This window comes from Patagioenas fasciata, chromosome 1, assembly GCF_037038585.1.
Source record: "Patagioenas fasciata isolate bPatFas1 chromosome 1, bPatFas1.hap1, whole genome shotgun sequence".
NCBI classification, from domain to species: Eukaryota; Metazoa; Chordata; class Aves; order Columbiformes; family Columbidae; genus Patagioenas; species Patagioenas fasciata.
Genome location: NC_092520.1, coordinates 77,140,842 through 77,162,457, shown reverse-complemented (window position 1 = coordinate 77,162,457; position 21,616 = coordinate 77,140,842). Strand labels below are relative to the sequence as shown.

At 48.7% G+C, this 21,616-nt stretch overlaps 1 protein-coding gene across 4 annotated transcripts in view; it reads right to left on the bottom strand.

Moving 5' to 3' along the window:
• Positions 1-19,476, bottom strand: part of LOC136097136 (galactosylgalactosylxylosylprotein 3-beta-glucuronosyltransferase 1-like) — a 33,212-nt gene extending 13,736 nt beyond the window's left edge. Inside the window, exon 1 of one of the 4 annotated variants that reach the window (XM_071809344.1) lies at positions 19,036-19,476. Coding sequence is in view for 2 of the 4 variants with exons in the window: in XM_071809335.1 (XP_071665436.1) it covers positions 2,201-2,229 (29 nt within the window). In the remaining 2 variants the exon portion in view is untranslated. Of the gene's footprint in view, positions 1-2,200; positions 2,372-19,035 lie in introns of those variants that run through there. The other 3 variants (XM_065829217.2, XM_071809335.1, XM_071809329.1) reach the window with 3 other exon arrangements.
• Between the last annotated feature and the right edge of the window lie 2,140 nt (positions 19,477-21,616).

Genomic DNA, 21,616 nt, shown 5'->3' with positions numbered 1-21,616 from the left:
CGCGCATTGAGTGTAAAGGACATTCCTTTCCCAGGGCATGGGCCCAGCAGCTCCTGATCTGTCCAAAGGGGAAGAAGGATTGCCTTGCTTTAGCCTTAGAGAATCATGTGAGAAGAAGCATCATGGCTGGTCTGGAAGGAATCAGGGGATACTATTCTATATTAATCCTCTGGGACCTTCCTGGGACCTGTCTTTAATTGTTTACCTGACATTTTACCTTCATCTCTTGACAAAACAAGGATTATGTGATTGCAGGGCTCATCAGTACCCTACTGCCAATAACTATCAAACCCATTTCAGCCAAATCTGACAGAAGACTAGCACATCTCAGCAAGTCTTCTGGCAGGCAAGTTAATACTTACAAGCCCTATCAGGGTAATTGCAGCAACATGAGCACATTCCTTGTTAAACAGCAATGGTACCACACTGGAGTAATCCTTCTAGGGAATCTATCTCCACTGCTCCCGGAGCTAACCATTTGTCATGATAATCTGTAGTGCTTCTGTTGTGGTTTAAGCCAAGCTAGTAATACAACCACGATAGCCTCTTACTCACCACCCCTCTATTTCTCCCCAAATGGCAGAGAGAATTGAAAGGGAAGGGACTGTGTATAAACACAGTTTAATAAAATAACAAAATACTAATACACTACTAGTAAATATATATATATAAAAGAATACAAAATAAGAGATATTCAATGCAGTTCCTCACAAACTCCATCCACACTGAGCAGCCAGTCCCAGGAAGCAGCACCTGCTCCTGAACAGCTGATGTCAAAGAGAGAAAAAAGGCAGAAAGGCCCAGAGGCCTCTGCAAAATGGCAAAAGGCAGAACTAAACATCCCGAAAAGAACTTCCCCAGCTCTGACGAAAAGAGAGAAGAACATGAGAAAGAGCAACCAGAAGATCTTGACTCTCCTTAAACATAAAGCATGACACTAATGGGATGGAATGCTCTTATTGATCAGTCTGGATGTCAGTCAAGCTCTGCCCCATCCATGCCCTCCTTCCTCACTGCCTCACACCTGTGGGCAGAGCACTCAGAGTGTCCTTGGCTCTCAGACCAGAGCAATTAAAAACATTAACTCTGTCCTGGGGTATTCTCTCTTGTTCTCAAACTAAATCCAAATAATGACTGTGTTAGCTACAAAAAGAAAGTTTTCTAACTGCATGAAGAAAATTAACTCATTTTCAGTCAAACCAGCACAGCTTCTTATGTTCTTGCTCAGAGAACTCCATGGCAGCCATTCCTCTACTTTCAAGCTAGTGAAAACTGATGAAGGAGTGGGTCAAGGAGTCTGTGTGGCCAGACACACACAGGACTGTTTTACTGATTCCAGCAAGAGCCTTGTGCAGCAAAGATGCTGGTTCTGCATAATTTTGTTGCTTTCTGATGGCCAGATCCAGGGCAGGTACAAGAATCCCCTTCAAGCTTTAGTGCTGAAGGCATAGGTGTTTGGTAAGATACAGATCTAGGCTGGACACAGGGCAGGGTACTCTTACACCAAGGGATAGTTTCCCTTGCACATAGCACATAGCAAAGCTTCCCATCACTCAAGGCCATGAGAACAGACAGAGACACCAAAGAAACCCACAGAGGGCTCTGCACTGTCTCATAGCAGTGGCAGACACGTAGGTCCACCCAGGTCCTGGCTCAGGGTCATCACAACTCCTTGCTTCCTCTAGTATGCTTGCAATTACAAATGTCCCTGAACTAGAGTCAGGCAGCCAGTGGTTTTTCCCTTTAATAAAAGGCCTTAATTATACAGGCACAGTTTCTATGCAGTGGGCATGCCCATCCTGCAAACTGAAGTTGCTTCTGGAGGGAAGGAGAGGAGGAGGTGGCGGTGGCAGCTGTGTTACCAAGAGAGCACAGAGGAGAGTGGATCAGAGCTGGAAGAGCTTTAACAAATTCTCTTTTTAGTTCTTTCTCCTCCTCCTCACGGGCAGCCCTGTTCATGCTTCCCAAACACTGCAAACAAGCGGAGGTGCTGCCTGTGTGTGCAACTCCCCTGTTGCTCCTTGCTCGTTTATTTCTACATGCACCTTCTTTCTATTGCTTCACCAAAGCATGCAATGCTGAAGAAGTTGAACCCTGCATATAGCACCAGGTTACTTGTGAAGCTCACAGATGAGCTAACTTAAACCCGATTTTCAGAAAATCTGTCTTGAAATACCTTATTTTCTTTTTAAAACCTTACCTTCTCCCCCCCACTGCCACGCCATGCATCCATCATGCTTGTGCTCTTCTCTGTTCCTTTACATCTTTCACCTGCCTCTTCTCAGTCCTTAAGAGTCTCGCTTCTTCCCTGTTTGCAGGAGTAGAGGAATCCCCTGGCCTACTAATCATTTTAGTGTTCATCTCCTCTCCTTGCCCACACAAAGGCCCTTTGCATTTTCTTAATGTCCATCCTGCCTGGAATATTTCCCACAAAGTGGTCCATTAAAGCATCAGCCCATCCTCTAGAACACACAGAATCAAAACCCAGTCACATGTCAATGCCTCTGGTTAGTCTGCTGATGGCCCCAGTGGGGCTTACCAAGGTTTACTGCACAGATTTTTACCTACTTTTTATAATTAAAACCAAAGTCCCCTAAGTGGCTCAGATTAATTGCATGCCTGGCTGGCAAGCACTACTGTGTGTATTCTTGGCACAACCAGCTACCTTCCTTCTGCCTTTAAACCCATTCAGAGTAGATCCTATTAAATGAGATTCAAGATCAGAAGAAAATTTTGTGATCATCTAAACCCACCTCCAGCGATCATCCCGTAATTCCTGGGTTTAAGCTGTAGAGGGCAGGGACTGTCTCTTAATGTGCTTGCACAGTCCTGCACTGATCCCAGCAGGAGCCTTTGGATGCAACTGCAATACAAATATTATTGATTGTACTCTCTTGCTGGCTCTTTTCCTCCCTTGCTGTTTCCCCTGTCCTCCCTATTCCTCTTTCTCTTCCTTTTTATTTTTTTTCCTAGTGTCTTCTGCAGCCCCTGTTTGTGTTACACACCCTTAACAACATTATCTGGATCTTTGATGGATGCCTTCAATATGCTGCCTGTAGCCTTCCTGAGCTGTTTTCCAATTACACATCCCTCTTCTTAATTTCATCCATCAATCTTCTGTTCTCCATGAAAAAATAAACGAATACACACACACACACAGAGCACAAATCTGAGTATGATAGGGACAAAATGTTTCGCATACTACTCTCGATTCATGCTGCTTTGTCAGACTTCTCAACTCCTGGCACACAACAGCATCCAGTCTCCGTTTAAGCTTGTGTGCTGATGCAGGGGGCATTAATCTGAAAGGATTCAGGAGAAAAGAATGAGACAAGCACATAGTGGGAAGAGTCCAGTCCCAGCTTGCATGCCTCAGACTCATGCTAAAGAGAAGTAAGATCTGGCTGAGGCTCAGAGCATCATATGTGATCGATCCCTTCATCTGCTGTTGACTAATTACCAACACAGAGTAAAATTTGCTACAGGCAGGGCAGCTCAGGTGTTGGGAGCATGATAAGGATTCCCAGGCTGGAGAAAACCTGAGCAGTCTCACTGTTCAGATGCAACTTTAAGAAGTCATATATGTGACTTTCTTCTTGAGTTGTGGAGTAGTTTGAAAGGACACATGTGGGTGAATGGTAGAGAAAGGTGAAAGCTAGGGATAGGATCAGCTGACATGTGATTTCAGGTGCCTGCAATTTTCCTATAGCCCTGATGAAAGGCTGTTCAATTTATGTCCTCTTTGATAACTTTGAGATGGTTAGCATCACACAGACTTTGGTAGTTCTGTTCTAAGGTTTCATTTCTGCTCTCCACTCACCTGATTCAGCACAAGAATCACACCTTTTGAAAAGTTTGCTCTGCAGGCAAGATGATTTTGCAGCTTCTGGATCAGGGCAGTCAGCCTGCCTGAGCCAGGCTTACAAGACCCTCAGTGTTGGACCAGCCCCAGGACTGTATGTCTGTAGTCTGAGACACAGACTCTAAAGATCATTATCTTCCCAGAGGGACAAATTTCAGAGTTCAAACTGTCCCCTGGGAACTTTTCTAGGCAAGCACCCAAAGCAAACTAGTCTCAGCTAATGGAGTCAAAAGTTTCAAGAAACACCCTCTAATCTTGATTTATACCACGTTCGCAAGCCTACCGTTCTGTGCGTACCCTGAGAGGAGAGGGGCATGGAGAGGGGGAGGAGAGAGGGATGTGAGGAACAGAACTGGAGCAGAGCTGCTGGCAGGTTCAGATGACTCTTAATTTCACGTACCAAAATTGTCAGCAGGGATTTTGCTTTGTTTTGCTTGCGTTTTGCTGCCTCTCTCCATCAGCCCCCAGCCACCTTGAGGAAGTCCATGCAGATTTCATGAGTTCCCTAACTCCCGGTGTGGGAGATGTGATGCTGAAGGCAGAGCAGGGAGCTTTCAATTATTGATGAGAGCGACCTCTCTTTAAACAAGAAATGCATAATTCATGGCAGCGCTGGTATTTGTGGTGATCAGCAACGGCTCTGTCTCTGCTTTGCTGAAATCCTCAGGAAACTGCTGTCCTCTCTCCCTGCCATTCCCTTGGGCCCATCAGAGCCTTCAGCTGAAACTTCAATACTGTTTAAAATTGAGACAGGCCTCGATGCTGCAGTGCTCTCCCTCACCGGGCAGTCTCCTCCTTGTTTGAGATGTGCACAATAAAGTGGGAGGATGGATTCAAGGAATCAACAGAAGTGGGTGGAATGGGTTATTGCTCTGGGATAAGCAGGGGTAATTACTGTGCAAACGTAGCCACAACAGGACATTTCTCGGCAGCGGGACTCCTCTGACCCTAAGACAGGTCTGCAGGAATGGCGTCAATGTCGGACAGAAAGGACAGGCTAGATCTAAAGGACAGCACCTGAGGGCTTACATCCAGCTGTATTTCTTGTGGGGGTGGGAAACAGAAAGCGAAAAGGGAGATTTGGTTTTCTGCTCAATAAATAGCAGTTTCTACCATAAACTCTGCTGGAACCAGAGAGTTTAAAAACAAAGAAAAAAAAAAAAGAAGGATTTTTTTTTCTAGGAAGGTAAATTTTAACGGTGGAACAGGGAAGGGAAAGGCTCTTTGCTAACTCTCACTGGGATCTTGACTTCCCAGTAGCACAGGCAATGTAGGCCACTACAGTCCTGTCTGAAGGTGGAAGGCCGCTCTTCTGCTGGGGGTTTTAATCTTCCCTCTGCTGCAGATCTTGTGAATGACTCTGGGCAAGCGACGCCTGCCATCTGAATGAGGTGAGCACTTCCCTACCACTCCTGGGGATAGAGTGTGAGGCAAAATTAACTAAGCCCCCTGAAGAGATAAAAAACAGAGAGCTACAAATAATAAAACAATAAGGGGAAGGATGGCCAGGTTCTTCCCCAAGGCAGGAAAAGCAGAGCTACCAGCAGCTGTGGGGTTTCAAGGCTCAGCCCCATCTCCGCTCTATCACTCAGTGCGCGGGCTCCTGTGGGGACAACTTCCCCGGGAAGTGAGTCACTCATAGCAAAACAGCTGCCCTTCCCAAGCCCCCGCGCTGCTTCCTCAGATGCAAAGAAAGCCTTCATCCTCTCCCTGCCAGCTCCGATCCCTTTGCCATATGGGACTGCAGTTACTTCATCTCAGAAACCATGCTTATCCTTGGGGAATGCGCCGTGCACCCTCCACAACCTTATCCCTCCACTGCCTGCGTGAACCCAAGTCAAGCATCTTCCTTCAACCTTGGTCTGTAAACAGCTCAGCACAGCGCCTTTCTCCACAGCATCCCTATCCCAGATATGTGGCTTGTGTCTGAGCAGCATGGAGTGGGGGAGGGTGATGCTTTACACAGGGCTTTGTTCCCAAGTTCATTAAAAAAAAAAAAAAAAGGCAAAAAAACCCCAACAGAAGACAAAAAAGAAATGAAGCTAATTAAATCTGCTGGCTGGGTCCCACGGGAGCCAATACTTTTGAGATGGTGCGTGGCTCAGCCTGCTGTCCCCAGGAAGATCAAGGGTATCCAGACGCTATCTGGGCTATCAGCAGGAACGAAGATAACCCAGTTCAGATATAGCCTAGACCTTGAACTTTGCTGCAAAGCCCAGCTGTGCAGAGAGCCTTCCAGAGCCTGCAAAAGGAGGTCTAAACCAGACTATTTTTAATCAGCCTGGCCCCACATGTCCTTCACTATTGACCCATACGACCTGTCACTGCCTCCTTGTCCCCCTGAGCTTTGGCAAGGGTGGGCTCTGCCCCAACCATATTTCCCTGTGCTACAGAACCGTAATCCAGGGGTGCCAGAAATACCCAGAGAAAGATTGGCAGCTCTGGCCCAGACAGAAGCAGGAGGTACCAGATGTCTCCTGGGAAAGCCAGCTCTCTCCTGTGAGACCTTGCCGCTTGGAGTGATCCCCTCTTGAAAGGGAAGTCGGGAGCTTATTCAAATGTCAACTTCTCTCCCCTGCTGCCAAGCTCTGGCAGAACTGAGGTCCTTTTTAGGCACTGATGACTATTACAGAATAATCATTCCAAATGTATCAGCGTGATTCAGCCCAATATCTGCATTATCCAAAAAAAAAAAAAAAATTTCTTTTTTCCAAGGAGGCAAAATAATTCTAAGGAAGCAGAAACAATACTGGATTGTTCGAAAGTATCTGTACATTTCAACCAGAGCTTTTCCTACTGAGTTAACAGCTGATTTCTCTCCAGCAGGAGTGGGAGCTGTCATTTTACAGGTTTCTTACAAAAGCAGAAAGGAAAAACCCATAGTATTTGCTTCCAGAACATTTTCAAAGACGGAGAGGAATTACTTTTTCAGAGAAAAGGCATTAGGCATTATTTGATGGATAATTACATTTCACAGGTGCTTGTTTGGGGGAAAAACATTTCACGTTGATCACAAGCTCCTTGTAAAGATATGGGGCACAAAGGCCAATGCTGTTTCTCTGGTAGCAGCCAGGATGCAGAGATGGGCTTTGATCTTAGATATGTGTCAATATGACATCAAATGCATACCTCCAGAGGAACATACTATCACTAATGCACACTCTTGATTGATTTAGACAGCTTGTTTTCCTCCTATTTTCAAAGGCAATGTTAAAATGCTCTTCCCTGCTGGACTTCCCAGTTACTCCTAGGGAGGGCAAAAGAAACTGAAGGAGAAGCTGCTCTGACTGAAATCACACTGAAAATGAGTGGAACAGCAATTATGCCATTTAAAACACAGATGCAGCTAAAGATGTCTACTGTCTTCCCAAAACCTGTGGAAATACTACCATTTTAATGGTTACATGTGTGTACTGGCACACTGGAGAATCAGAGTCCAGACCCCTTACTGCACAGAAACAACTGTGGGCAGAAGATACGTGCTGAATTGTGTGATCAAGAAAACATCATGCAAACAGCAAATCTGAGCAAAATGTTTATGTGGGTGGCTGCTCCAGAGATTAACACAGAATGGACTCTGGCCAGAACTGATGAGTTGCCATCACATCAGGCAGGAGTTGGTTAAGTGAGAAGTGGAAAGAGGAGAAACTCCACTTTGGCCTCCTTGATGGACATTTTTGCTGTTGCAGCTCTCTGAGCTGTGTGAAACATGCTTGATCTCTAACTAGCTGAGATGGTCCAAAATGCTAATTCTGATCTCTTCCTCCAGATAAATCATCAGCACTCATTAGATTTGCCACTTGCTGTGCAGCATCCAAGTGTCATGCAGACACTTTTCAAAACAAATGGAGAATGGAGAAATAAAGTGGTACCTAGAGAATTGTCTTTTGCAGTAGATATACGTTATGGTCCGCTGCTTGATTTGTACCTTGAATGCCACATCTGATCTGTATAGCTTTGGTTTGATTAAAAGAAACACCAGAATGACAATTAGAGAGCCAGAAAACAACAGTGTTTGTTCTCCTGCCGTTTGCATATGAAATGGAAAGGGAGGAAGGGAATGACAGAAAATGGGGCAGGAAGGTGATGGCCAGTGTCCTGCTGAGGCCATCCTGCTGTCCTTCTCTGTCCTAACAGGGAAGCGGTTGACTCTGGACCACGAGCAGGCCACACCCAAATCCAAAGGCATCTGAGATCAAGAGATTCGTATGTGATTCCCACCTTCCAGGAATGCCAGGGAAGCAGTCAGGTTAACAGTCAAAATATCTAACTTAGGCACTGGCAGAAGATAACCTTACATCACAACAGAAAGAAGTTTTTATTTGTAGAAAAAGCATGCAGTGGATGCATTTGGGCGAATTGATAGAGCTGATGTGTAGCAAACGCCAAATGCCCCTTTCTGACAATAAATTCAGTCTTACTAGAAAAAAAAAAAAAAAAAAAGGTGTAAGTTTTGGTTACTATTTTTCCAGGTCTTGCACTGTTAAAATGGAAGAGGGTTGCCTGTTGGGAAGGCAAGGAAGGCTGGGAAGGAATTGAGGGCAGATGAGCTCACAGCACAAGAAACAAACTCCGCTCTCTCCTAGAGTGCACAGGGCTTGCCACAGGGCTTGGTTGTATAGGGACTGCTCTCTACTGTGCTCCTTAACTGCAAATGAAAGTGACCTGAGCTGAAAGTGGTATTTGCATGTGGTGCCTATAAACCTTCTCTTGGGAGGGAGGTCAGCCTGTGCTGTATTGTATTAATGGGCTTCTCTGTGAATTTGCATGCTTCAGCTGCTCAAGACCTGCATGTAGTAAGGGGTTGATGCTACCGTCCAAGCTGGTAAATTGTCTGCTCTGTCTGTCCCTTGAGCTTGGAGTGTGATCTTCGCACAAATACCAGCAAGAAAATACTGTGAGGTGCCTCTCCCGAGCTCTTACATTTCTGCACTTGGGGCTGCTGGAGAGTGCTGTCCTTCCTAACCTCCCTTCCACATGGACAGGCTGCCAGCTGGCCTTGGGCAGAGTAACTGAGGAACGCGTACTTCTGCTTGGAGGGAGGGATGAACTAGGCTTTTTTCTGAACCCTCCTCTGCTCTTTTGAGAGCCCTTTGAGCTCCCTTCAAACACAGATCAGGCTGGCCTGAAACATCAGGGCAGACGAAGAGCAGTCTCACGTTCAAACAAGAAATGGGCTGCTGCTGTAAATCTCAGAGGTGGATCTGGATCGCTTCTGATTCTGGGGAGGCATCTGGCTCTCTCCTTGTGTTGGGGGGAGGAAAGCACCCTCTGGTTATCAAAAAGCTTTCTGAGCACTGGGTCAATGTATAGTCTCTCCACAGACAGCAATACTGGTAAAAGTGGCAGCTGCCGAAATAGAGACTGGATCTCTAGATCACAAATGCCTTAAAACAGAGGTCAGATTTGTCCTTTCTGGACAATGAGCTCCTGCCCCTGAAGCGCACTTCTGGTTGCTTTTCACAGTCTTTGTCCTTCACAAGATTCTGTACATTATGTGAGTGGTGAACAGTATTTTCTCTCTTTCTGCAGTAGAGTTTCCTTTTTGAACTTATTAACTCTCTCCCAGCAGAAGGATGCTGGGTGCTGCCCAAGTTGGGCTGATCTTAGGATTATGTTACTAAGGTTGATCCTACCCTTTTCTTTCCCAAACCCCTGCAAGCATGCACACATCCTACCTCTCTGGCTCGTGCCTGGCATGCCAGTCTTCTATCAATGGTTATCTTGTCTGTCCTCAGCGTGACAGACACCTTGGTGTTTCTGAGCTACGGCAGGATGAGGCCAAAAGCAGTTCTCTGTGAGGGTATTTGTAGAGGTCAACAAGCCGGGTGAGGAATTCCCAGCTTCTCACATGCACATGTGAACTACTTCCATCCCTTACCAGCTCTGCAAAAATACCCCCAAAAGGCCAGTAACAGTTCCTAGGCAGGGGAAACATCCCAAAACTTCTTGGGAAGGAAGAAGGAAGAAACTGGCTTCCTGGTTCTGCTGCTGTAACTAATTTCTAGGCCATTTGTGTTTGTCCTGACACTCAGGTCAGGACCCATGTTGAGCTTAGGAGAGAAATACCTAGTATCAGATTTTATCTGTCTGGTAAGTGCAACGCAGGAGGGAGTGCAAAAGAGCAGAAATCGTGACTATAGACTATTTTGCACCGGTGTTTAATAGCTACAGGACTTGGTTTGACTTCCAGGGAGACACAATTCAAGTGTGGCTTGGATTGCTGGATGGGTTGCATCAAATAGAGCGTGGCCAGCAGGTTGAGGGAGGTGATTCTGCCCCTCTGCCCTGGTGAGACCCCACCTGGAGTCCTGTGTCCAGCTCTGGAGCCCTCAGTACAGGAAAGACATGGACCTGTTGGAAAGGATCTGGAGGAGGCTACAAAGAGGGCTGGAACACCTCACCTATGAGGGCAGGCTGAGAGAGCTGGGGTTGTTCAGTCTGGAGAAGGCTTCAGGGATACCTTATTGTGGCATTTCAGTAATTTAAATGTGCCTGTAAGAAGGATAGGGACAGACTTTTTTAGCAGAGCCTGTTGAAATAGGACAAGGAGTAATGGTTTTAAACTAAAGGACGGGAGATTCAGGCTGTACATGAGGAAGAATTTTTTTGCAATGAGGGTGGTAAAACACAGGCAGTTTGCCCAGAGAGGTGGTAGATGCCCCATCCCTGGAAACACTCCAGGCCAGGCTGGACGGGGCTCTGAGCAACCTGATCTAGTTGAAGATGTCCCTGCTCATTGCAGGGGGTTGGACTAGATGAGCTTTGAAGGTCCCTTCCAACCCAAACTATTCTATGATTCTATGAACGAAACTTGCTGAAGGCAGCTTATCTACTGCTGAATGGGAGCAGGTGTTGACAGGAGAGCCATGGGGGTCCTCTGCAGCACCTGCAGAAGAGGCTATTAGGTGGGATGAAGTGTGCAGAGTTTGTCTAGTATGCTAATGTGACTGGGAGTGCAGGCAGGAAGATTGATCGTGGTACATGAACAGTACAGGATTTGTTCTCAAGTGGGTGACAAGAAATGGAAGCACCATGCGCAAAGGGTCTTGGAGGTGCTAGGAGCAATTTTTAATTATTCTTTCTCAGACAATCCTTTGGAGCAAACTATATTCACCCACAAAATTCTTCTTAGCTTAGAGGTCAGCAGTGATGCCTGGGTCTTAGTGAAATGCTTAGCAGCGTCCCGTGCCTTCCCTTGTAATGGAGCTGTCGATGCATATCAAGTAACAAGAGATTTGTTGCATTTTCCTTTAATGCTCCAAGAGTCCTGTTCTAACATGGAAGTCAGAAACATCACTTCTGCTCTAAAGAAAGCTCCTGTTATCATTTGATAACATGCTGCTGAGCGGTGTAGATTTGAGGAAAACAGGAAACAGCATGAGTGTTTCTAACCAGAATGAGAAATGCACTGGGATTACTGGAGGAGCTATCGAGAAGCCTGTGGGCTGCTACAGTGCAAGAGGTGCTGGTATCTAAGGGTGGAGGGGAGATATGTGAATGAAGGCAGCGCAGAGGGCTGGACTGGAGAGGACATCTGAAATATCTAGTTGTTGACAAAACAGAAGCTGCAAGAGATTGTTTGGAGTAGGATAGAGGAGGTAGTTCCAGTGGGGAAAAAATAATAAGTGGGGTGGATCAGAAATGCTGGCCAGGTTGAGATTTCCCACTTGATAGCACTTGCCAAAATGCAAATAATTTCTCCTTCCTAAGATCTGCCAGGGGACCCCTCAGCTATGTGGAGTCAGCGGTTAAGGCCCCTACCTCCTTAACTATTGCTCCGCAGAGGTGGGGGGCTGGCATGTGTGTCTGAGGGAAGAAAGAAATTTGCTGTGGACCTTGGAGCAGAAGGATTTGTCAGCTCGCCTCGGACTGCCCTGCCCAGCCTGAGCTCCAGCTCAGCCAAGCTCATGTCTGACTTCAGCAGATGCTGCCTATGGGCTTTGTAGAGGTGCATAGGGATAATCAGGATTTGGTTTCTGTTTGCTTGCTAATTTGAGCCCCTGCTGTGAGATCTGAATGTTTCTGAGGATTCTATATTAGCTTTAATGATTAAAAAATTATTTCAATGCTTAGTGAAGAAGATGCATGATCTCTCACTGAAGCCGCTTAGCAACAGGACTCATTAAGACATGTATTAGTACAGAAAGATACCCTTGCCCCAGCGTCCTCTTGGAATGACTATCCACTCATCTAAACAAGATAAAGGTCTTTGCCGGCCTCCTCTGAGGCCAGAGGTTAAAGCACTCAACTGTGAAACAAGATTTCTTGCTTCTTTTTCTGGCTTCAACAATGTAAGTGTGTGGATCTGGGCAAATCATTTCACCTGCTTCAGTGCCTCAGTTCCCCCACAGGTAAGATGAGCACAATAATGGATAAGCACTTGGGCAAATGACTTTCAAGTGCCTAAGCTCATTAGAAAAAACAAACAAAACCAAAGTCCCCCAACAACAACAACAAAAAACCTCAACCAAACAACAACAGAAACCCCCCCCAAAAACCCCAAACCCTTGCAGTGAGTTAAATGTGTCTCAGCCTCTTGACAGTAGCTTTTACAAACCACATGGTTTGCACTGCCCTCCTGAAACCCAACATACTGTTAGCTAATTACAGGAGAGGAAAAAAAAGATTGCCTAGCCCCTTACCATCTGATGGTAGCCAAGTAGAGATGTTAAAAACTTGTTATTTGGATCAAAAGAATTCATTTTAGGCAAAGCCTAGCAAAGTATTTCTGGTTACCCTTCAAGGAGAAAGAGGGCCATTCCTGGGGCAGGAACTAATTTTGCTCGCAGGAACACTCTTAACTAGCATGTCTGAGAGGAGAACAGTAATACCTGGTGTTTTATTATCCCCTGAGTCACTCATTGAACCATTCAGGCAGCACCATTCCCCTTACACAGAGAAACTGAGGCAGGGAAGAATTGGACAAAAAAAGCACCATTTTGGTCCACAATATAAGAGCTGAGGAGTTCCTGGTTCCTGGGCTTGCAGAAGGGACATTTAACTTCATATACGAATGCACAACCCTTGGGTGGAACTTAATGTAGTGTGATGGTGAGAGAAGCACAGACAAAAAGTTTAGGGAATAAAAATGGGTGTAGGTGTGATATTAAGGTGTGACTGAAAGTGGTTCCTGAGGGAAGCAGAGGGAACAGGAGAAGAGATGAGGTTAAAGGGCAATGGAAGAAAAGAGGAGCAGGAATGAACAAGGCCAAGGGAACAGGAGACCAACTGGAACAGCAAGCAGGAGGCACAATCAGAGCATCTGAAGAGATTGCCTATTTTGCTTCTCCTTTTTTTTAATGTGTGTGATCTTGCCTTGAAATTGCAGGAATGTGGCAGCACAGCACTGGCGCTCTGATTTATTAATTCCATCCCATCCCACCAGCCCATAAAACAAAAGCATCTGTGTTTGCTCAAGAGGAGCACATGAAGGGCCTCATTCATGTCAGAGGTGGAGAGGGAAGCTGGCAGATACAGGAAAGTCATTGGCGCCTCCTTCCTTTTCACCTTTGTGTGGATCTGGGCTGGGGGAAGGGCCGCAGGAGGGAAGGATCCAGGGGATGGGATATCGGGAGGGAGAAAGCTAAGATCAACCCAGCAATCCATGCAGGAGAAAGGGGAGAGGGGAGCCAGCGAACACACTATGCTGGACCACCCCCAGTGAGGAAGATACTCCATCACTGTAGAGGGGACAAGATCCCTTGCTGTCACCTGGGCTTGCCTAGCACTGGCCTCGGAGGTGGCACTTTGCACAGTTTTGCCCTGATGAACAGCACTCCTGTTGCTGTAGTCTCAGACAGAGCTTTCAGGGAGCCCAGCACTGTTGCATGACCTGTAGCTATGGACATAACCATAATAATAAATTTAATCTGGTAGCCATAGGAGAACTATGCCCTTACAGCTGGCTTTTTTAGCATGCTTTCAGAATGAGGAAGGCTCAGGGCAAGATTAATATTAACTACCCTATTTTAATGACTGGGACATGAAGGGGGAGAAGAGCTAGCAACTTCTACTCCTGCCAGGCAAGTATCAAACTCTGCTGTTTCTAGAAAGAGGTACGGGGGGACTTCTGTTGGACACAGAGGACCTTGCTAAAACTACATCTCTACCCCTGCCCTTTGAGACGGTATCTCCAGGAGCCAGGCTGCCCTGAAACGCTGCATGGGGAGCATCACCTCAGGGGAAACAAGGTCTGCAAGCTAATGCTGGCTGCCTGCTCCCTGGCTTCTCTTTCCAGTTCTCCCACACAAGGACTGCTGAGGAGCAATCCTGCTTTGCTAGCAAAACGCAGCTCCCATGTGCCCTGTACTCCCACACACAAACCCACCGTGAACTTACAGAATGAGACAACATTGCTGCTCTAAAATCTTTTATCCAGAGCTGATATTGTCTGACTGCTAACCCTGTTCAGCTCCACGTAATCCCAGAACTTCCTTGGCTAGAGTCTGGCTGTACTGGGAATAAATGCCCTTGCTCTCTTTGCCAAGAGGCAACATCCGAAGAATAGGTCAATACCATTTTCTTTTGTAATGCAGCATTATTCATAAACCAGCACCACACAAAGTTGCCAGGGTGCTGGCAGTCTATTAAAATCAACAGCACAGGCAGGGCAAGTATTAGCCTAAACACCACTGGACCAGCTCAAATCTCATCAGAACTTAACCTGAACCTGCTCCAGCTGACAAAAACACAAACCTGTGACAGTTAAGTGTCAGCACACAGGCTGGAAAACACATATTTTTTGCTCCTGCATGGAAATGAAAATATGCCCCAGTGATCTTCACTCAAGCATGTCTGTCTTCTTTTGTCCTCTGTCTCTTACATTGATCAATGTTGTGGCTTTCGGAAGGTACAAGAAATCCTATGCTAGACAATTGTGAGAGGTTGAAGCCTGAAGATTTAGATCTATTTCAAATGGACTGTCCTGTCCAGTGATGAATGATCTACTATCCATCAAAATGTCTCCTCTTTTCCTGAATCCTACACCCAGCACTAGCAGCATCTTGTAGCAGCGCGTTCCACATGTCACTATGCACAGCACGGGAAAATGCTTACTTTTATCATCATCAAGTTGCTACCTTTCACCTTTTCCTGAATGCAATCCAGTTCATCTACTAAAAGACATATAGAGCAGCATTTTTTTCTCCCTGTTCTACATTGTTGATTGCTTTGTTTTTCACCCCAATGTCCTTCCTTGTTTGTCTCCCTGAGCTAACTAGCCCCATCTTAACGAATCTCTCTATGTGCATCAGGCAGTTGTGGGATTACCTGCTCAGAGGAGGGATGAACAGCAAGCAAAATCTAAAGGTCCCTGTGCTGGGGCTGCAGATCCCAGCTCTGTGTCACAGCCCTGGGAAGCTGTGTCTCCTGAGGAAACTTAGCTCACATTTTATAAATTTGAGGAATTTGCAGAGTGCAATGCTTTTATCTCAGGGGGAAGGATCTCAGACAGCCCCCCGTACCGCATAGCGGAGGAAGCCAACAAGGCAGTTGATTGAACACTTGGGAACACTGGCAAAGTAGATAAATTCGAGCTCTTAAGAAAGACCTTCGGGAGCACTAATGTCACATGAGAGTGTGACAGAAGAGACTTCAAGCTCTTAATTATGAGCCTGCACATCTTGAAACAGCATGAAAGGAAGAAGGACCGAGTTTTTATAAGTGTGCTGACCATGGGTGGGGTTGCTGTTTGGAGGCATACACCAGCCTGGAAGAATTGGTAGGGTCTGACCACTGTCCCTTTTGAAGGGCAGGCTTCACACCGTCATGTCCAAGAGGAGGGTGACCGACAGCCACAAGTCTCATCCGCACGCTGTATTTATTAGTCTTCTTCGTAGGTTTTAAATCGCAGTCCTGTTAGGATGAGCTGCTTCCCAGCAAGTGCTTCTCAGAGATGCAAGGGCCTTGCCTGGGAGACAGACGATCTGGGGCTGTCTCAGCTATGATGCTATCAGCTGCAGTGTCTCCCTTGTAAGTGGGGGTAGTCATCCTGACAAACAGCTCTGTATGTGGGCAGCGAGTGCTCTTAATCACGTATGCGGAGTACTTTGAGATCTCAGGATGGGAAAACAGTGCGGACGAGCATAATGCTTATTATTTGACAGAAAAGCCAAGAGCAAAAAGGGCAGAGCAATTCTAGATTTCTCCAGGGCCCTGCAGGTGTAAGACCCAGCCTCCAGTCTGGCTTATTGCTACCTTTTTAGGCTTCTTCTTTTATTAGGAACAATTAAATACAAGGAGGAAGGGGACAGATATCATCTTTCCTGTGTACATCCTTCAGAATAATTGCAGAGCTTTCCCAGAGCAATTTTGCATGCTCAGTAAAGGGCATCTTTGGAGCCTATCAAATATCTCATCCCTCGTAGGCATATATATGAAGGTTTGCAGCATACATCAGGAGATCTCTTTGTTGCTCCCAAATATTGGGAATAGGAAAGACAACTGGGAGTGCTGAAGAGGAGGAAGAAGAGGCCTTTGAAGAAGCCCCGGGAGGTGGATAGAGTTGCGGGGTGGCTCCTCACAGCTGGGACAGCAACATTGCCTCCCAAGGCATCAGTGGGAAGCTGAGGGTGACTGTGCCTGCAGCATCAGCACCCCGAGGGAGCAGGGCAGCAGGGGCTAGAGCTGTGAAGGCACTGAGAAACACGGGGTGTGCAGGTGATTACTGTGGTGAAGAAGGGAAGAAAGCCATCCAGGGATATGGCTGGAGTGAATCAGCTCCAGGCTCCTGCCAGCAAGCTGCCTGCTAGGTACGACTTCGCTCTCAGACCCTAAGGACATCTCCTGGCCTGCTGCTGAAGCAGAGAAAAGTTACCTGCCAAAAAGCACCTCTACAGATGCTTTGCAGGCAAGAAGAAAGGATGCTGGGTACGCAGGAGACACAGTTTGAGCTGTCCACCTCGGACACTCTGCAAGGAAGATGCCATCGGAGGACACAAGCACTAGTCACAAAGACATTCCCAAAACATGGCCAGAATGTGAATTTAAGGGCTGTAAATTGTGGAAGTATATTCTCTCTTGCATACATTTAGCTGCTCTATAGCTCTGTACAGCTCCCTAGGCAACAGTCTTCCCAAATGACACCATAACAAAGCCCAAAAGTGCCGGAGCCTTGCTCATTAAAAATCCTTGCCATGGGAGCAAGTGTCCTCAGCCCAATTGCTTTACTTTCTATCCTGCGGCTGCTAAGTGCCTTGCAAGTCAGGCTGAGGCCCTCCATTGTAAAGGTGGCTGCATCTCAGCTGTGCTCTGTGTCAGCAGGTTGAATCACTTTGGTATTGCAAGGTTGCATAAATGGTTTATCAATTATTGTAATTATTACTACACCGAAAATGTCAAAGAAGCCAAAAGCTTTAATTTGATCTCATCCGATTCCTGAAATACCCGATACTACACATTAGCTGCTCAGTGCATCTACATTAACTGTCCTGCGGAGCCTTAATTCAGTGCAGACTGAAGTGCCCTGAAAGTGATATTGAAGTCACTCCCAGGGGAGAAGGAGGGGAGGAATCACAGCCACCGAGCTCCTGGCACAATGTGTGCTTGGTCGCCGGTGCTCACATAGGATCTGTGTCCCAGGTGTGCCCACAAACAGATAACTTCCAGGAAATCATGAAGCAGGCACCAACCAAAAGTGATCCCAGTCCCTGCATCCTGCTTTGAGAAGCAGAGAGAGGGGGACTGGCAGCACACATGGCTGCAAACAGATGTGACATGCAGCTGTCACAGGCAGCTTTGCCAGTGCCCCCATTCTGCCCTGTAACCCTCTCTATTATTACCTGAGACTGATCTCCCCATAATGTCCTACCAAGATATCTCTTTTCAGAGTAATGATGGCCTCCCTTCTGCAAGTATCATCCTGTTCTGTTGTCTCTGTGCACCTGTCTCCCAACTCGCTATCTAAGCTCCCGCTCCTAGCCCTGTCTGAAGCTGTCTGGCAGTCCAGCGATGTAAGGCATGAATGTCACCACCCATTTTTCCCTTTTGCACCAGACGAGATTTGAGCCTGAGCAGAGGTGGGTGATCAGACTTGTGTGTGAAGTCGCTGCACCCTGCTGTACTCTCCACATACATGCTTTGCACGAGGAGGCCTCCTCTGGGTCCAAGAAAGGAGCCGAAAACACCTGCAGAGGCTGTGTTGTTCGTGCTCCCCCACTCCTCTCTGACCTGCACAGGCTTCGAGTTGCCAGATGGGTATTTATTGTTTGTCATTATTCCTCTGCTACGGTGATGCTTGTTGCTGCCCCACTGATCCGAACACCCCTTTGCCCAAGTGCACACAGAAATAGTGCCTTGGCAGATTTGCCTGAGGAGCTACTGAGGAACCAGCTACTTTCCTCCAGACTTGCAGCACCTGGGTTTTTTTCTCCCTCTCATGCATCAGCTGCTGAGTTTGCCTGTGCTGTCCCCTGGCCCTGGGTTGGATGGACGGGTGGCAGCAGCAGAGGAGGGTGAGAAAAAGCACTTTTGAACTCCACCACCAAGGACCATCCACCCCAAACTCTGCTCCAGAAAACCAGCAAGTGCATCTCTCGACAGACACCCATGTGCCAGGCAGGGATGAAAAGGGGCAGAGACCTTCCCCAGCCCTCCTGCTCTTGCCCTGTCCCAGCTCAACTCTTATTAGAGAGCCCCCAGCTCCTCCTCACGGGGATACCCGCTCAGGGTCGGACCCCACCTGGGCTCTGTGTGGCCACACACAAATACCATCGCCTGCCTGTCCTTCGGCTTCCCCGGTATCTGTCACGGAGAGGCGCAATAAAACCTCTTGGGGGGCAGCGGAGTGCCCGGCACCCGCGTTTGGGTAACCTGGTTGGAGATCCCCTCCGGCGCTGACTCGGCGGCTGCTGCAGCCACGAGTGGATAGCCCCACGTACTGGGGGCATCACCCCACAGCTGGAAAATTCCAGTCTGGCAGCGGGATGTTGCTTCTCTGGAAGGTGCTCGGGCCGGGGGAAGAGAGGCGTGCAAGGACAGGGACTCCCCACGAAGCGCGGAGCCGGTTCGGGCGCTGGGAACGGGTGAAGTTTGGGGACCCGGCTGCTGGTCCCGGGGCAGCGTAGCCCTCCCAGCGCCAAGCGCTAGGCACCCGGGGAACCGCAAGGTCACCCCTGCATCCCTGGCGCTCCCTCCACCCCCAAAACCCCGGTGCCCGGGGGCCTCCCGCTTACCTGGTGAGATGCGCCGGTCACGGCGGAGATGCCGGGGCGCCGAGCGCGGGGCGGCACCGCGCCGGGGGCTGCCGGAGGAGCATCGCCCGCCGCCGGGCGGAGGTGTGTCCTCCCCGCCGGCCCTGCTGCCGCCGCGGGACCGGGACCGGGACCGGCCCGTCGGCGCTGCCGGTGGATGGCGGCGACCGCCTTCAGACGGCGCCGACGATGCGGCTACGCGCGGCGCGGAGCCGATTTAAGGCCACCCTGTGCCGGGGGTGGGGGGAGCGCCAGGGCCGCCCGCAGCCGGCTGCTGCGCGCCGCGCATCCCGCGGGGCCACCTTAAGCGGGGCAGGGGCGAGAGCAAAGCCGGCAAGGGGGGAAGGAGCGGCGAGAAGGCGACCCGAGCCGGGCCCGGGGGGGAAGGCGAGCGGGGCCGGGCACCGCCGCAGCGCTGACCCCGCCGCCCGGAGCGCCGCGCCCGGGAGCGTCGCGCCGCCCAACGCGGGGTCGCGGTCGGCGGCGGGGAAAGGACAGGGAGCGGGGCCCTTTCCCTCGAAGGGGAAAGTTTCCCTCCCTCGGGGCCGGCCGGTGCTTTCCCCGCTGAAGGCGAGGGAGTGGGATTGTTTTGTCTCTCCAGGGGGACTGGCTTTGCTACTGGCCGGGTGCTGGACTGATTTCTCGGTCCCTGATGAAGCTCTGGCTGCTCCGAGGAGGAGCTGCCTGCCCGCACTACAGACCCTCAGGGTGGACTAAGAATGAGGCAACCTATGGGGTACAGCCCAAATCTGGGGGCCACAATGATCCTGGGTTTTATTGCCCTGCTTGCTACTTGATGGCTAACATCGCTGATGTGTGCCTCAGTTTCCCTTCTAGCTCTGAGCTAAGCAAGGAGTGTTAGCTCAACCACTTCCCATTGCAGTCGCCACTGGGTGATTTCTTGCATGGGCCACATAAGCATAGCCAACATTTTGTCTCGCAGCCTCTGCCTAGGAGCAGGTTTTGTGTGAGCAGAAGATGGGCCTGCTGTGGCTTTTTCCTGCCTGCCTCCAATGTGAGCTGTGTCTCACAGCCATAAAGTCACCATGCTGCTTCAAGGTGTGTGCATGAAGCAGCTCTTCAGCCCTCAGTCAGCTCTCTGGGCCTGAATGCACAGAGAGCAGAAGGAGAAGTGAGGACTATCACACCTCAGACCTGCTCTAGAAGTCTAATTTCCAGTCTCCTCCTCCTTGCTCAGGGCAGGACAGCACATGTCTGCCCCCCACTTAATTTCCTGAGGGTTGTGACTGTTGCATCCCAGGATTTTCTCCTGAAGAGATTGCCCCAGCTTTCAGCAAACCACGAGGCACAGAATGTAGAACAGTCACAGATTCAGGTGGGGACTTGTTGATCAAGTTTGGCTTCAAATAACAAAGCTCCTGCTGTGGGATGCATAAAGCAGGGCAAAAGGTTTTGAGATCCTTGGCTGGAAAGTGCTCCTGGAGAAGAACAAGAGAAGCCTGTCTCCTCAGGTTAGCTGGCAGGTCTCAGCCACATTTCTGGAGCAGACGTTGCTGAAAACACCTCAGAAAGAAAGACATCAAGTGACATTTTACAGCCCAAATGACATTTACAAAGTGCAACACAGAGGTGAACCCAACACGGGCAAAGCAGCAGGTGCGTGTGTGCCAGTGCCTTTGCTCACCTGCTTCTCCCCTTGCCAAAGTGACGCTCTGAGCCAGATGTGTTCAGCCCCCAGCAGGACCTGCTGCCACACTCACCGCTACCATGCTCACAGCTGTGCAGACCCACTGGCTTTGTTCTCACACAGCTCCATAGGCCAGAATGGGGCACGAGATCACCTGTCTTTTTCATCAAGTGTGTTGAGGGCTGGCATTACCCAGCCATGGTACCCCAGGCTGCCCTCACTGGGAGAAAGCCATCCATTTATGCATGCATGCATCCATCCATCCATCCACCCACCCACCCACCCGATCATCCAGCTGTCCTCAGTGTTGGAGACATAAAGTCCCCAGGTTGTACAGTTGTCCCAGGAGAGTCCTGTGTGCTAAGGGCTGAAAGCCAGCATGTGGGTGTTAGGAAATGGTGAGATGCTTCCCTGCAGATGGCTCAGCAGAAGCCTAAATTAATCCTGCGCTACTGGCATAAGCATTAGCCTGCTCCAAGAATTAGCTAGCTGGGGTGCTCTAGCTCTGCAGCACCTTGATTTTAGGCAAACCTGCACCAAAGAAATTGATTGCATCCCCCTGCAAGTCACTGAGTCTCTCAGCATCCTCATGGGACAGGACAGAGAGTTCACCCTCCTTCTGTGGCTGGAGAAGGGACTTGCGGAGGAGATAACTGACTTATTGTTAGCCACAAACATCTTGTGTGGTCAGCAACTTGGAGATAAGTCTTGGGTGAACACCCTAACCTCAGGACCTCTCTAGGAGAGGTTTCTTAAGAAGGTCTTTGACTTCTGGGGGTGTCTCGTAAGTTTAAAGGCAGGAGGAAGAGATCAGATACAAGGCTGCTGGCAACTCTGGAATCTCAAACCACTCAGGCTTTGCTTACTCATGCTCCAGGCTCTTCCTTTTCGTGTCCACAAGCTTTGACACAACTG